At 31.5% G+C, this 17,281-nt stretch overlaps 1 protein-coding gene and 1 pseudogene across 1 annotated transcript; one reads left to right on the forward strand and one right to left on the reverse strand.

Annotated features, from left to right (window-relative positions):
* Positions 1 to 7,898: 7,898 nt before the first annotated feature.
* LOC130815614 (probable protein phosphatase 2C 6) lies at positions 7,899 to 12,604 on the forward strand. The gene is made up of 6 exons (XM_057682105.1): positions 7,899 to 7,932; positions 8,636 to 8,757; positions 9,271 to 9,392; positions 10,167 to 10,248; positions 10,348 to 10,453; positions 11,888 to 12,604. The coding sequence occupies exons 1-6, from the start codon at positions 7,899 to 7,901 to the stop codon at positions 12,220 to 12,222; spliced, it is 801 nt and encodes a 266-aa protein (XP_057538088.1). The 3' UTR covers positions 12,223 to 12,604.
* A 583-nt stretch (positions 12,605 to 13,187) lies between these two features.
* LOC130815615 (protein phosphatase 2C 53-like) lies at positions 13,188 to 15,760 on the reverse strand (annotated as a pseudogene).
* Between the last annotated feature and the right edge of the window lie 1,521 nt (positions 15,761 to 17,281).

Genomic DNA, 17,281 nt, shown 5'->3' on the forward strand with positions numbered 1-17,281 from the left:
AATTAAAATTCTAATGGCCTCTAACCTTGCTACCGGAGCAAAAGTCTCGGTGTAATCAATACCTTCTTGTTGATTATACCCTTTGACTACGAGTCTTGCTTTGTTTCTAATAATTATTCCATGCTCATCTAGCTTATTCCGAAATACCCATTTCAGACCAATTACCTTCTTGTGTTTCGGTTTGGGTTCCAAGTGCCACACTTTATTTCTATCAAACTCGTTCAATTCATCTTGCATGGCAACTATCCAATCGGAATCCTTTAGAGCTTCCTCGTGATTTTTGGGTTCAAGCGATGATAGGAACGCAAAATGTGCACAGAAATTTCTTAATTGGGATCTAGTTTGTGTTCCCTTATTCATATCACTTATAATCAGATCAAGAGGATGATAACTTTGATATTTCCAAGGTTTGGGCACGAATTCTCTTGAGGGAACAGTAGCATGTTCTGGTTCAACAGCTTGATTGTCATTCTGTTCAGCTACTGGATCATTTTGCTCATCTGTGGGAACAGCTGGATTGGGAACAGTCTGCTGGTCCTGTTTCTTCTGCCTCTTCTTGTATCGACTGTTCACTTGCTGTTCCTTGATCTTGCACCTTCATTTCTTCATCATCTTCTAAATTTGCAAGACCTATTTTGATATTTTTTATTTCCTGTTCACTTGTTGAAAAGTTAGTTTCATCAAAAATTATGTGAATAGATTCCTCTACGCACATTGTTCTCTTATTATAAACTCTGTAAGCTTTGCTATGTGATGAATAACCGAGAAATACTGCTTCATCACTTCTTTCATCAAACTTACCTATATTTCGTTTACCATTCACATGAACAAAACATTTGCATCCAAACACACGAAAATAGAAAATATTTGGTTTAACACCTTTAAGTAATTCATAGGGTGTCTTAGAAGTGATTGGCCTTATTAGTACACGGTTCAAAATATAGCATGCAGTATTGACGGCCTCGGCCCAATAATTCCTAGGTAGACCACTAGCAATCAACATGGTCCTAGCCATCTCTTCTAGGGTTCTATTCTTTCTTTCTACTACTCCATTTTGTTGTGGTGTTCTAGGAGCGGAAAAATTATGATTTATACCATGTTCATTGCAATAATTCATGAAATTTGAATTTTCAAATTCTTTGCCATTATCCGATCTTATGTGAACAATGAAATTATTGGTAGATTTTTGTATTTTATTAGCAAAAGAAACAAATTCATCGAAAGCTTTATCTTTGCTTACTAAAAATAAGGTCCAAGTAAATCTACTAAAATCATCAATTATGACAAACACGTATCTTTTGCCACTACGGCTTTGTGTTCTCATAGGTCCACATAGATCCATATGAATTAATTCTAATGGTTAAGAGGTAGTCACCAGATACTTTGATTTAAAGGATGACCGCATTTGTTTTCCTTTAGCACAAGGATCACAAATTTCATTTTTGAGCAATTTTATTGCAGGTAATCCTCTTACTAGGTCTTTTGATCTTAAAGTGTTAATCAATGAATAGCTAGCATGACCTAGACGCTTGTGCCAAAGAAGTGGGTCTTCTTCTATAACGCTTAAACACGTTAGACTGTTTCTGGGAACAGTGTCCAGGTCCACCACATAAGTGTTCCCTTTTCTGATTCCCTCTAGCACAGGGTCTCCTGTGTTGTTCCTAGAAATTATGCATCGTTCAGAAGTAAACTTAACAGAGTTATCTTTGTCACAAAATTGAGAAATACTTAAAAGATTGTGTTTTAGATTCTCGACTAAAAATACATTGTCAATGGCATGGGAACTTGACCTTCCAACTTTTCCTTTGGCGATTATCTCACCCTTCATATTATCACCGAAGGTTACAGTTCCCCCATCATACGCTTCAAGTGAGAGAAATCTTGATTTATCACCCGTCATGTGCTTGGAACACCCACTGTCGAGATACCATGAGTTGTTCCCCCTCACTTGAACCTGCAAAGCAAACTAATGGTTAGGTTCAGGAACCCAGTCAGCCTTGGGTTCCCTGTCGATTACATTTGAATCATGTTTCTTAATCCATATGCTTTCGACATAAGTTTTATTTGCTTTAGTGTGTTGTTCCCTTTTTACACATTGATATTTTAGGTGTCCAATTTTACCACAAAAGGAACAGATTTTACTACTAGGGAGATCTACATAGACTTTTTTTCTTTTATCATTCTTAACATAACCTAGACCTTCTTTACTCTTGGTTTTAGCATTTAAAATTCATTTGGGAATTTCATTGAATTTCCCTTTTCCTCTTAAGTTAATTTGATCTTTTAGAAACTTATTTTCTTTTTCACATGATTCTAATTTTAATTTTATTTCTTGAAATTCCGTGCTAAACACATGAGAGGTTTTTTCATTTTCAACCCATTTTAATCCTATCAATTTGTTTTGATTTAATTCAATGTTAAGAATAATGAAATCCTGCTTTAATTTCTCCAATTGTTCTTTTAAAATGATATTCTTATCTAACAAATCAAAAAATCTACTTTTCACATCGATCCTAAAGGAATTTAGGTATGAGATATGATCTCTACTTAAGTTAAGGTCTTTCTCAATTTGGAGACACTTAGCTGTTTTTTCATCCAACTTTTCTTGTGTCTCTAAAAGCAATTTAATTAATTTATTCTTACTTAAGTTAGACAGTTGTTTAGGAGATGGACTAGAAGACATTACCTCTCTTTCCTTAGACTCTTCATGAGATGCTATGAGACACAGATTTGCGGTTTTTTTCTCTACTGGAGCTTCAGTTTCAGCTTCGCTTTCACTATCACCCCAAGCTGCGATCATAGCTTTTCGAAAATCAGTTCTAAAGTTTCCTTTCTTAGGCATCCTTCCAGCTTCTCTTGTCTTACCCTTGCCCTTCTCATTCTTCCATAGAGGGCAATCCTTAATGAAGTGGTCAGTACTTTTACATTTGTGGCATTCAAAATTTGTCTTCATGTTAGCAGTTCCTTTTTAGTATTATCCTCATTTCTTTGGTTGCCAAAAAATCTGAAATTCCTAGGAATTGTAAAAGGGAATTATTATTTGTCGCCACCTTTTTCATTTTATCGCCACCCTTCTAGTGAAATTACGATATTACCCCTGGCCTTTAAAAAATTACAAAAATGCCACTTAACTTTAAAAATGTTTAACAAATGTAATTGGCACTTAATAATACTATCATCGCTTAATAACATTATTATCGGAACTCTATATATATTGAATTTTCAGAGGCGTTATTGTAGTATATTCGAATTCAAACACGATACTTTCTCTCTAAAAACACTACGTTAACTTAAACAAGCTAGAACTCTACATCGAACATCAATGGCATACCAAGACGAGCATGGTAACGATTCGGTAAGTAATTAACCGGTTCGATTTTTGGCTTGAAAAAAAAATAAAAATTGGGAAGGAGTCGCACAAACCAGTCGCACAAAAAGTACGACTGGACCTAGGCTGAGTCGCACTTTTTGTGCGACTGGTTTGTGCGACTAGGAATTTTTTTTTTATTTTATTTTTTTATTTTTTTTTTGTGTTTTTGAATTTCGAAATTTAATATATCTTGCATGTAATTAAATCATTATTTAAGTTTTTATTAATTAATATATTTTAATTTATTATAATAATTAGTGTAGTGGTGTTAAATATTAAAAATTCGAAATTTTTTTTAAAAAAAAATAATAATAAAACCAGTCGCACAAAAAGTGCGACTGTGCCTAGGGTGAGTCGCACTTTTTGTGCGACTGGAAAGATTTTTTTTTTTTTAATATTTTTTTTGTGTTTTTGAATGTCGAAGTTTAAAATATCTTGCATGTAATTAATTTATTGTTTAAGTTGTTGTTAATCAATATATTTTAATTTATTATATTATGATAATGTTATTATAATAATTAGTGTAGTAGTGTTGAATATTAAAAATTCGAAATTTTTTTTTTTAAAAAAAAATAATATTACCAGTCGCACAAAATGTGCGACTGTGCCTAGGGTGAGTCGCACAAAAAGTGCGACTGGACCTAGGTGGAGTCGCACTTTTTGTGCGACTGGAATTTATTTTTTTTATTATTTTTTTTATTTGTTGGAAGTTCGAATTATAAAATTTATTTTGTTTAATTAAATTATTTTTTAAGTTTTTTTTATTTCATAAATGTTGTAATATATTATTATATTTTAAAGTATTATTGTGCTATGATAATGTTATTTTATTTTAATTATTTTATTGAAAAATTAATTCTTTGAAAAAACAATGTATTCGATAAATTTAATCATGATTGTATATACGTGCATTGTTATTTGAATTTTAAAATTATATTTTTATATATTTCATAATCATATATAAATTCGTGCATTAGTTTCTGTACTAGTAATTTGTATTATTAGGGCTTATTTGGTTACCCTCTATTACATTACCCTTGGAATTTTAATTTCCTAGGAAATAGTATTATCCTCATTTCTTTGGTTGCCAAAAAATCTGAAATTCCTAGGAAATGTAAAATCCAAGGATACATACTAGAGCTGTTCAAATGTGACCAGACCCGAAAATCCGAACCGAAACCGAAAGTTAACCGACCCGAAAATATGTTTCTTTTTTTGGTTTATCGAACCGATATTATCCGAACCGAAGTTGTGCCCGAACCGATTTATGACCGAAAATCGTAAAATCGAACCCGAACTGCGACCGATTTTTATAATCGACATATAACCGTTAACTGAGATTACCCGAAACTAATGGTGACCGACCCGAGTCATACCCGACCCGAATCATGTACAAAACCGAACTTGATCCGGCTAAAACCGACTTAACCCGAACGAATTTTTAATCGAAATGCCATAAACCTAAACCAATTTTTAACATAAAGGTATGATCGACTCATATTCAATCATCTTATTAGTTAATCTAATAAAGTAATAGAAATTTTAATAAATTAAATTTTATACATACATGGTTTCATATATTTAGAGTTAATAATCAAATGGTCAATGTTTATTTAACTATATTAATCAATTTAGATGAAAAATGATAAAACTTTTTAATTTACAGTCAAACAAGTAAAAGTAACAAAGTAATAATCATTAACTGATTTTTTTAATTGAGTTGAGTGTTCAAAGATAAAAAAATATTGGAGGATATGATTTTTTTAAAAGGAAAAAAGGTAGAGAAATCAGCACAAAATAATAGTACTAGTTGCGGATAATCTCCGCAGCATATTCCAGCATAATCGATTGAAGGCAGCTTAAGTATTAATAAAAAATTATTGACTGATGTAGAGAGTAAAATATATTTTAAAATACAATTTTAATGTGGTTAATTTGTTATGCTATTCTCTTTTCTGTTTCTAGATTTCATCTTTTTAGAAATTGTTAGAGTGCGTCTTTTTTTTTTTTTTTTCTTTTCTCTGAAAAAAGTATGAGTATGATTTGTATCTTACCTTACTTCATAGATCTGAAATGTCAATTACTTTCTCCAATTCACAAAATGGGATATTAATTTTTTGATTCTATTTACTTAGTACTCTTAATTTGTATTTTTTTTCTTAATTTATAAATTAAAACATAATTAAATAAGATCTATTTTGATTTATCACAATGCAAAGATTATTGACATCCATTTTTTATAATATTTCCTTATGCATATTAAGAGATATTAAGCATTAAATAAGTACATTGGATAGCGTAAAAAAATAAATGTCCCATTTTTAGTGAATCAGAAAGAGTATTTCCTTTGTCAAATTATGAGAAAATAATTTTTCTTGTTAATTGCAATTACATTTGATATGGAATTTTAAATTAACCCAAATAAACAATTTAGAATAGAAAATATATTAACTAATACTCTAATAGATTGTACACAAAAGAAGAACAAGAGTATTTTAATTGCAAAAGTACACATATTGATTTTTAAATTGAACAACATGAATTAATCCAGAAAATAATTAATAATTTGGATCTATGAAGTGTAAAAAAAAAAATTAAAAAAAAAAATTGTAAAAGAAAACAAAAAAGTCAACTTGTTTTCTCAGGCGGCTCCTAATCTCCTATCACCCAAATTCGTTCTTCGGAGTAGTATTTATTCCTTTTTTGTCGTTTTTTCATAGAAATGATTTATAGAAGTATTTTTAATCCAACTAATTTTCCATACGTTGTGAGATGGTGTTTTTCTATTTTCCTTCAAATTTGATTTGTCTCATTATTAATTTATAATTTATAATCCAACTATTTTAATATATTATTACTTTTTATTTTCTCTTATTTTCAAACTAACTAACAAAAAGACAAAATAATTACTTTGGCCATCCTAAATTGAATCTCCTTTTAAAAAAAATGATTATTTCAATCTCTTTATCATTCCCTTGAAAAAAATTATTTGGCAAAATAGTTTATCGGACGATTATAGCTTTTTTTGATACAAATAAAGGAATAGATTGTCAAAGTATTTAATGTTAATGTTTGGTAAAATTAGTTGATTGAAACAACTTATTGTTATGAATAAGCAGTTTTTGAACAAACTGCTTATAGCTACGGGTTCATAATCAGCTGATCAAACCAGTCAATAAAATCAGTTAGTCAAATCAGTCACTGTAATCAGTTATATCAGTCATTTGCCAAACACCTCAAACTCAGAACATAGTGGAGTAAAATATTAAAGTGATATTTTAGTTAACGATTTTTCTAACCTATGAAACCTGGTGCATCGGTTTAGATAATAAATTTGGTAATTACTTCCTCCATTTCAAATTAGTTGCAATATTAGAAAAATAGCATTATTGATTCATCACTCTTAATTTGTGATTAGTTTTTAATTTATAGACTAAAAAATAGTCAAGTGAGATCTTATTTGATTCATCTCATTGCAAAGATTATTAATATCAAATTTTTGTAAATTCTTATTATACATAATTAAAGATATTAAAAATTAAATTAATATATTGGACTACGTGAAAAAGCAAACGTTGCAAGTAAATTAAAACAGTGAAAGTATTTTAAATTTAATGGAAAAAAATATCTTCTAAAATAGATAAATGTAACATTATCTTAAAGAAGATTCTAATAAAATTTCAAAGATTAATTTTATTGTCTAAATCTATAGATCTGAATCTTGATAACTAGTATATAGATTAGAAAAATAGTTTTTAGATAAAATAGGAGTATATATATTTCCATACGTGTTTATTTCCCGAAAGTCAAACAACCTTGTAACATAATTACGTGTTCATCTCCTCTTTCCTTTTCTTCCTAATCAAAAGGTATTATTATTTGGAAGACACTGAACTCTTGTAAGATCATAAGCTGAGAACCCAAGACAACCGGCCCGGCTACTATATATAGCGATGACCACCGTAGCAGTGGCAGTTAATTTTTAAGAATTGGAAGTGATGATCAGATTAACTCATGATTCTTAATTTTTTTTTTATTATTTCTCTTTTATTTAAGAATTATAAAATAATTTCTTTGGATTTTAATAGTTGCCACGGTTTTTGTAGCAATTATTGTTCATCAATTGATCTTATTTAGCATATAATTCTAGATGTATAATGTAAAACATAATCAAGTAGGATCTTATTTGATTTGTATTAATGCATATTTTCATAATATGAACTTTTTAAAATTTTTTATCACATGAAATTACAGATATTAAAAATTAAAATTGTGCATTGGATAGAGTAAAAAACAGAAATGTAACGAGTATAGCGATGGGCATGGGTTGGATTTGGGTTGGGTCCAGCAAGATCCAGATCCAGACCCTAATTTTTTCATTGGACCAGACCCGGATCCGTAGGGTCTAAAAATTTTGGACCCGAACAAAGTTCAAAATCACGTAATGTTCAAAAATATAATAAAATTTCAAATCAAACAATTAAATACACATGATAGCTAATATATAATTTTTTAAAAAATGATATAAATGAGTCCATGGGTCGGATCTGGATCTCAAACGTGTAGAGCCGAAACCGGACCCTGACCCTAAGGTAATGGATCCAAATCCAACCTGGATCCATAGGGTCCAAAATTAGGTGGACCTAGACTCTTTAAATTAGGGTCGAGTCAGTTCTAGACTCTTAGGGTCCAAGACTCATGCCCATCCCTAGTAACGACAATTAAAAACGAAGGAAAGTATATTTTTGAAACTTTTATTTTAAAAAAAATATTTATTATGTTAATTTTGATGAGTCTTCCTTTAAATTCTTTTATATTAGAAGTATCATTTTGTGAGGCCAAAAAAGTGGGTTTTGAGAAGCCAAAATTTTATACTTTTCTAAAATGTATTCTTACAAGGGAATTAGGGGTATGAATCAAGTAAAATTGGATGTCTCTATTGTGACAAGTACTAATTGTGTAGCTTGAGCCTAAATAAATAAGTAAGTTTATTAAAAAAAATTATTTTAGATTATTTTTAAAATGTTTAGCTTGAGTCTAAATAAAATAAGTAAAAAAAACTTTACAAAAATATAACATATTATGGAACCTCAACCATCAAACACATTGTACTATGTCTAGCTCCTTGCTGAACCTCTAAGTTTTATGTTTTTTATTAGAGTATATAACATATTACGAGATCTTGATTATGATTTAAATTTTTAATTGAATTAATTTCTTGGGACTGAGTTTCTAACTATAATGATAATGGAATAATGGTTTCAGCGGGAACTAGTATTCCTATAACAGAATTAGACTCGAAAGTAGTAGCAAAGTATATGGAGGATGTAAGAGAAAAAGCTCAAGCAATCTTTCTACATTATAAGAGGCTTTATAAACCTGGCGAGGTAACCACTTCATAGTCTTTAGTTCCCTTCGTTGCATTGTGTTGCATCGTGTTTTCATAGGTTGTTGTATGAGGTGGTTTAAGGTCGGACTTAAAATTTTAAGAGTCTGTAGCAAAAAAAATATTGTGCGCCGTACTTATAAATATAGATTAATAACTATAAAATTTATAGGAAATGATATGTACAACTTTAAGGATTGTATATAAGAAAGAATTTTGTTCACAGGTTAAAAAGCCTATCTCATCTCATACATATTATTAGAATGTAAACTCCTTGTTTGAGGTTGTCTAACTGAGAGGCGGTCTCTCACAAGAGTAGCTCTTGTGTTTTTATCATCTCAACTCATTTATATTACTCTTACGGCTCATTTGGTCATCAGTTTTAAGTTGTTGGAATAGGGATGAATAGTTAATGTTATTTTGTTAAAAAAATCTTTCAATAAGTTTAATGATTGTGTTTATTCTGCTTCATATATTTAATTTTACTTATAAAATTAATTTCAATGTGTTATAGGTGAAGTTTGAGACCTTGCTGCTTGAATATGAAAATATCTCGGCCGGACTTGTAGACTATGTAAGAAAATCAAGTGTAAGAAGCTTAGTGCTCGGATCTGAATCACTTAATCGGATTTGGAGGTATATATAGACTCATTATTCTCTTTATCGTTTTGTCTACCAATGGTGACTAACATTTTATTTGGTTATTTGTATAAAATACTGAAAATGATAATGAAAATTTAATGTAGTTTACTTAAGGAAATTAATATGTAAGATTCATTATTATACTTCATCTGTTTTAATTATTTTTTTTTTAAGATTTACTGAAAATTGCGTAGAAAAATACATATTTGAGAATTAGAGGTTAATTATCAATTATCATAAAAATAATAACACATTTTATGAAATCAATTACCATAAAACTCATTTTCACTATCAGTTCTTTTTTAAGGATTCAACTTAATCAAAAGCATTAATAAATAATTTTAGCCCTAGAATATGTTATATATTTCATCACACCACCTCATATAATAGTTCGTTTTACGCTAAAAAGTGTAAATGCAACATAATTCCGTTTCTATACATATAGCGCTAGATATTTCACTTGAAATAAAAGCTTAATAAGATTCAATTACGTGACATTTCATTATAATGTGTCCCATTTTCTTTTATGGTCAAGTCATCTTAATTGTTCTATTTTTATTTTTAGTATGGGTTTTTGACTTTTATGCTCTTAGTAGCTTTATCCTATTTTCAATTATACCCTTCATTATCCATACTAATTTTCCTCCATTAAAAACCCATAATACCACTCTCTTTCCTACCTTTAGTGTCCTACTTTTAACTCTTCTTTAAAATCCGTAAAAAGTCAAATGAGACTCTTAAGATGAATAGAAGGGAGTAAATTACTTGATCTGTATTGCTAAATTGTGGTGATTCGAGGGCTGTTCTTTGTCGAGGGAAAGCACCCATGCCGTTGTCTGTAGACCATAAAGTATGTCATTAGCTGCTTTCGTTTTTCTTCTAATATTTGGTTTTTTGCTTTATTTGGCTCCAGAATTTCGTAAGGCTAATTACATCATATACTTTCTAGCCTGATCGAAAAGATGAATGGGATAGGATAGAAGCTGCTGATGGCAAAGTCATACAGTGGAATGGATATCGTGTTTTTGGTGATCTTGCTATGTCGAGATCAATCGGTAAGCATTTTTAAATAGAAAGGCTAAACTGGGTTCATCGTTGATTTCTGTGTATGATAGTGCAAGAACAATACCCTTTTTTTTTAATTTGAAAAGAACCTACAAATCACATTAAATCAAGCGAGGCCAAAGTTACAAGACTTTGAGGAAAATGGTCTTGTGTCCATACCTCAGTACATTAGGAGTTTGAGTCTTGTCCAAATTTTCAAATCGGTAAGATCCAAACTGTGCTCAAAGTTAATGTGTAATTGAATTGTTGAATCTGATTGCAGTTTATGAAGTTATATACTGCTTTCATATGATTTGACAGTAATCGGGAAAATGTTTGAGCTTTTTGTCGTAAACTCCCTTTTTTGTGATCCAAACCGGTGTAAATGAATGTTTCAACTTATACTATTTGTGACTAGCCTTGTAATTATATGGTAGGCTCAGTGTCACATGATTCGCTAATCGCCTCACGAATTTAAGAAAGCGAAATCATGGTCGGTTTTGGCTATTTATGAAGCATTTTGAGCGAATCACAAATTCAAAAAGCGAACTAACCAGCGAGTTATGTTTCACTGGGTAGCCTCACTTTGTAAATAGTAAAGGTGTTTATTCGGGTTATTGGGTCGGTTTCGAGTCACGTTTTTCGGGTCGGTTCAAAATCGGGTTTATTGCCCACTTTGTAAAATTCATTTTAAAGTTGGGTTCCAGTTATAAGATCGGGATAATCAGGTCTATATTGAACACCTCTAGTAAATAGTTAGCATTGGTTGTCATTAGTTGTGTGGAGAAATCATATTCCGTGAGACATACATCTGGATTTGTATGAATCAATAACCGATATTAGATTGAAGTAGTTTTAGGAAGGAGGAATGATACTAGACAAGAGGTCAGGAACTATTAAGATTATCTTACCTTTTGTAGGTGATAAATTTCATGTGCGGGTATTTGATTAAAAGAGGTGTAGACATACATCTGGATGTGTTCTTCCAAATTTTCTCCTTCCAGATTCTTTTTCCATGGCAAAGTTCAACGACCAATAACGATTATGATAGGTCAACTATAATAGCATTATTGGGAGAAAGCTTCATATGCATTTCAAATTGGAATAGCTTAAGTTACAGGTGCCGAAGATTTTTGATCGGAGGCCAAGAGTAAAACTATAGTAGTTTAGAGCTCAATGATTACTAAGTTTGAGGCTATGTTACTCGGACCCTCCATTTTCTCCGGCATACTAGTGTTCGGTACGACAGGTACAGATACCGGTGTCGGACACGTTAAACAAGTACTATTCGTCTCTCTAGGGCCAAAAACCCGATCTTAAATTAATTGTTTTTTTGCTTTTCGAATGAAAGGGTCTCTTTTTCTTTGTGATTCTATCCTTGCTAACACTGCATTAACACTTGTTAGATGATAATACTCATCACATATCGTTTTGCTTTCGTTCAGGTGATCGTTATTTGAAACCATGGATTATACCAGACCCAGAAGTGACAATCGTTCAGCGGGCAAAAGACGACGATTGTCTTATACTTGCCAGTGACGGTTTATGGGACGTATTGAGCAACGAAGAAGCGTGTGACGCAGCACGAAGGAGAATTCTTCTATGGCATAAAAAGAACGGCGCTAACATCACACCGGACAGAGGCAACAGTGTCGATTTAGCCGCTCAAGCAGCTGCAGATTACCTCTCAAAGCTTGCTCTCCAAAAGGGAAGTAAAGACAACATTACTGTCATTGTGGTTGACTTGAAGCCTCATAGGAAGTTAAAAACCAAAACATGAAAGGTAAAAAATGTTCCTCATTTTGGCAAAATGTCAATTCTTTTTTTCTTTTTTTTTTTTTTGACATGTAGTTATATGAGGTAGAAAATATATGTCAGCAGCATTACATTACATAATGATGGATTGTAACATATATTTTTATGCCCATCTTTTAAAAATGGGCTGATTGTAGCTGAAGAACATGTATAGTATATTTCAGGACCAACCAGAGTATGGGATTGTGTTGGCATTAGTTCTAACTAAAACATTTCATAATCATTTTTAGTATTAGACTATATGTTCGATGCAAATGTCGAGAATACGAGTGTTTGTGGTCATTATTGTGCGTATTAGGGAGTGGGATGGCATCTTGTTTATGTGCGGGATATTTTGTCCCGAATATAGCGGACCGAGTTATATATAGGGCACCTTGCTGTGTCTTCCAAGTCGTCTTTGTGGATTTCGTGACACGTCTTCCTTTTTCCCTGCGTTGCTGCATCTTCGTTCAGTTGCGTCTGTAAATTTTTGCCCTTCAATGTTGCTGATGTTCTTGCTAAAAGCTAAATTATGTTTCCTTGTGTATGTTAATACTTTTATACTGTTCTTAATGCAAAAGTCTATTATATATGTTTATTCTCTGTTCATAAATGTTTTTATTAGGAATGTTTACAGGAATTATGAAAGATAAAATTTTTGTGATTGAAGTCGTGATAAGGTAGATGGTGAAAATATATTGTAAGGGATCACATAAATAAATTAAAATGAAAATAGATAAAATAGATATTTTATACTTTGTAGTTTAATTTAGCGTTTAGGACCTAAAGAATAAAATATTCAGCAAGTCTTGTAAAAGACCGTGTCATCGTAAGACGGCAAATAAGAAGTTTATTTTGGAATAGGAGTAGTTATATACTTATACCATAAAAATTTGCGGCGAGACAAATAAAATAAGATATCACATGACTATGTTTCTTTTACTTGTATACTAGTCATAATATGTAAATGCCATAGAATAATGAATAATGCAAAATTGGTTTTGGGGCAACTAAAATAACAGAGGAAGTATTAAAGGAGAATTGAAAAACATGGATGAGAATAAAAAAAGTAAGAAAGACATTTTCATATAAGAAAATTGTATCAAAGTAGAGGCTTCAAGTCAACCACAATGACAGTAATGTTGTCTTTACTTCCCTTTTGGAGAGCAAGCTTTGAGAGGTAATCTGCAGCTGCTTGAGCGGCTAAATCGACACTGTTGCCTCTGTCCGGTGTGATGTTAGCGCCCTTCTTTTTATGCCATAGAAGAATTCTCCTTCGTGCTGCGTCACACGCTTCTTCGTTGCTCAATACGTCCCATAAACTGTCACTGGCAAGTATAAGACAATCGTCGTCTTTTGCCCGCTGAACGATTGTCACTTCTGGGTCTGGTATAATCCATGGTTTCAAATAACGATCACCTGAACGAAAGCAAAACGATATGTGATGAGTATTATCATCTAACAAGTGTTAATGCAGTGTTAGCAAGGATAGAATCACAAAGAAAAAGAGACCCTTTCATCCGAAAAGCAAAAAAACAATTAATTTAAGATCGGGTTTTTGGCCCTAGAGAGACGAATAGTACTTGTTTAACGTGTCCGACACCGGTATCTGTACCTGTCGTACCGGACACTAGTGTGCCGGAGAAAATGGAGGATCCGAGTAACATAGCCTCAAACATAGTAATCATTGAGCTCTAAACTACTATAGTTTTACTCTTGGCCTCCGATCAAAAATCTTCGGCACCTGTAACTTAAGCTATTCCAATTTGAAATGCATATGAAGCTTTCTCCCAATAATGCTATTATAGTTGACCTATCATAATCGTTATTGGTCGTTGAACTTTGCCATGGAAAAAGAATCTGGAAGGAGAAAATTTGGAAGAACACATCCAGATGTATGTCTACACCTCTTTTAATCAAATACCCGCACATGAAATTTATCACCTACAAAAGGTAAGATAATCTTAATAGTTCCTGACCTCTTGTCTAGTATCATTCCTCCTTCCTAAAACTACTTCAATCTAATATCGGTTATTGATTCATACAAATCCAGATGTATGTCTCACGGAATATGATTTCTCCACACAACTAATGACAACCAATGCTAACTATTTACTAGAGGTGTTCAATATAGACCTGATTATCCCGATCTTATAACTGGAACCCAACTTTAAAATGAATTTTACAAAGTGGGCAATAAACCCGATTTTGAACCGACCCGAAAAACGTGACTCGAAACCGACCCAATAACCCGAATAAACACCTTTACTATTTACAAAGTGAGGCTACCCAGTGAAACATAACTCGCTGGTTAGTTCGCTTTTTGAATTTGTGATTCGCTCAAAATGCTTCATAAATAGCCAAAACCGACCATGATTTCGCTTTCTTAAATTCGTGAGGCGATTAGCGAATCATGTGACACTGAGCCTACCATATAATTACAAGGCTAGTCACAAATAGTATAAGTTGAAACATTCATTTACACCGGTTTGGATCACAAAAAAGGGAGTTTACGACAAAAAGCTCAAACATTTTCCCGATTACTGTCAAATCATATGAAAGCAGTATATAACTTCATAAACTGCAATCAGATTCAACAATTCAATTACACATTAACTTTGAGCACAGTTTGGATCTTACCGATTTGAAAATTTGGACAAGACTCAAACTCCTAATGTACTGAGGTATGGACACAAGACCATTTTCCTCAAAGTCTTGTAACTTTGGCCTCGCTTGATTTAATGTGATTTGTAGGTTCTTTTCAAATTAAAAAAAAAGGGTATTGTTCTTGCACTATCATACACAGAAATCAACGATGAACCCAGTTTAGCCTTTCTATTTAAAAATGCTTACCGATTGATCTCGACATAGCAAGATCACCAAAAACACGATATCCATTCCACTGTATGACTTTGCCATCAGCAGCTTCTATCCTATCCCATTCATCTTTTCGATCAGGCTAGAAAGTATATGATGTAATTAGCCTTACGAAATTCTGGAGCCAAATAAAGCAAAAAACCAAATATTAGAAGAAAAACGAAAGCAGCTAATGACATACTTTATGGTCTACAGACAACGGCATGGGTGCTTTCCCTCGACAAAGAACAGCCTTCGAATCATCAAATCTTCATCGAAAGCACACTGACTGCTCATTGTTCTAACTATCTTTTCATTGTTTACTTCATCACCACCCAACAAGGATGAATCGCGCCCTTCACTACCCTCTACATCAAGATCCTCAGCCAGGGCCAATACATCCGTAATAGCCTCCAATCCAGCACTTAATTCTAACTTGCTAGTATCAACACTCTTTCAAGGTCCACTGAAGCGGGTGAATCGGGCACCGAATTAGGCTCAGATGCCAAGAATACCTCACCATTAATGCTACTTATCTCACTAATCACAGACTGGGAACTCGAAAATAACCCTTCTTCACCACTTTCATGGTCGAAATTTTCGCTAGAAGCACAACAACTATGATTATCAGTCAAATCTTTAGAAGAATCAGGTCCGTAACCATTTATATTTTAGAAATTGAGTAATTATATGGGCTCGTGAAACGGACCCATACTTGACAAGTTGATAAAAAAACAGCCTATTAAAACTTAATGTCTACTCTTATATTACATGTTCTTTTATAATCCGTTCCAAATTGGTGTAAAAAAAAAATTGGGTAGAAAAGAAAGAGTTGTTTATGTTACCTTGATGATGCATCATTGAAAGCCATTTTGTTGTTGCCGTTTACACGTTAATGCTGCGCTGCAAAATGATCTTTCAATTAGATCAACAATTATGAACCCTTGAATAATTATTACTCGTAAAAATAAAAATTGCAATACAATCTAAAATTAATGAATAATGACATATAATTGATTGTATTTTGGGATATTTAGTCACCACAATACTATTTAAAATTATATTATCACAAAAAAAAAAATCATTGGTAAGAAAGAATCGATCATATAAATATTTATCAAGAACTTTCCAATTTTGTAAAAAATAGAAAAGTTTGTGCAAATTTAAACTCAATTCTTTCCTTTCTTTATTCTACGTTTTATCCCAAAAAAACACAATTTACAAAACAATTATAAAGAACATTGTGCAAATTTAAACCCAATTCTTTCCTTTCTTTATTTTATAGTTTATCCCAAAAAAAACACAATTTACAAAGCAATTATAAAGAACATTGTGCAAATTTAAACCCAATTCTTTCCTTTCTTTATTTTATAGTTTATCCCAAAAAAAACACAATTTACAAAGCAATTATAAAGAACATTGTGCAAATTTAAACCCAATTCTTTCCTTTCTTTATTTTATGGTTTATCCCAAAAAAAACACAATTTACAAAGCAATTATAAAGAACATTGTGCAAATTTAAACCCAATTCTTTCCTTTCTTTATTCTATGGTTTATCCTAAAAAAACACAATTTACAAAGCAATTATAAAAAACATTGTGCAAATTTAAACCCAATTCTTTCCTTTCTTTATTCTATGGTTTATCCTAAAAAAAACACAATTTACAAAGCAATTATAAAAAACATTGTGCAAATTTAAACCCAATTCTTTCCTTTCTTTATTCTATGGTTTATCCTAAAAAAAACACAATTTACAAAGCAATTATAAAAAACATTGTGCAAATTTAAACCCAATTCTTTCCTTTCTTTATTCTATGGTTTATCCCAAAAAAAAACACAATTTACAAAGCAATTATAAAGTACATTGTGCAATACACAATCTACTCAATTTATTCCTAACAACTATACGTAAATACTATGAAAATGGAAAGAAATTTAGAAAATTACCTCTTGAATAATTAACAATAATCCAATTTTAGTCTTAGTTTCTTGGATTTGCTTCTATAATTGTATTCTTAAAGTCTCTGTGAAGACATATGATAAAATTGGAATAATGGTGTATAATGTATTTTTTGAAGAAATCTTTAATAGTTGTTATTAACGGAGTAGTATAAAGGGTTTTAACGGAGTAGTATAACAAGAATTTTATTTTTTTTTTTTTTTTTTTAATATTTTTTTTGTGTTTTTGA

This window comes from Amaranthus tricolor, chromosome 6 (genome assembly GCF_026212465.1).
Source record: "Amaranthus tricolor cultivar Red isolate AtriRed21 chromosome 6, ASM2621246v1, whole genome shotgun sequence".
In the NCBI taxonomy this organism is placed as follows: domain Eukaryota; kingdom Viridiplantae; phylum Streptophyta; class Magnoliopsida; order Caryophyllales; family Amaranthaceae; genus Amaranthus; species Amaranthus tricolor.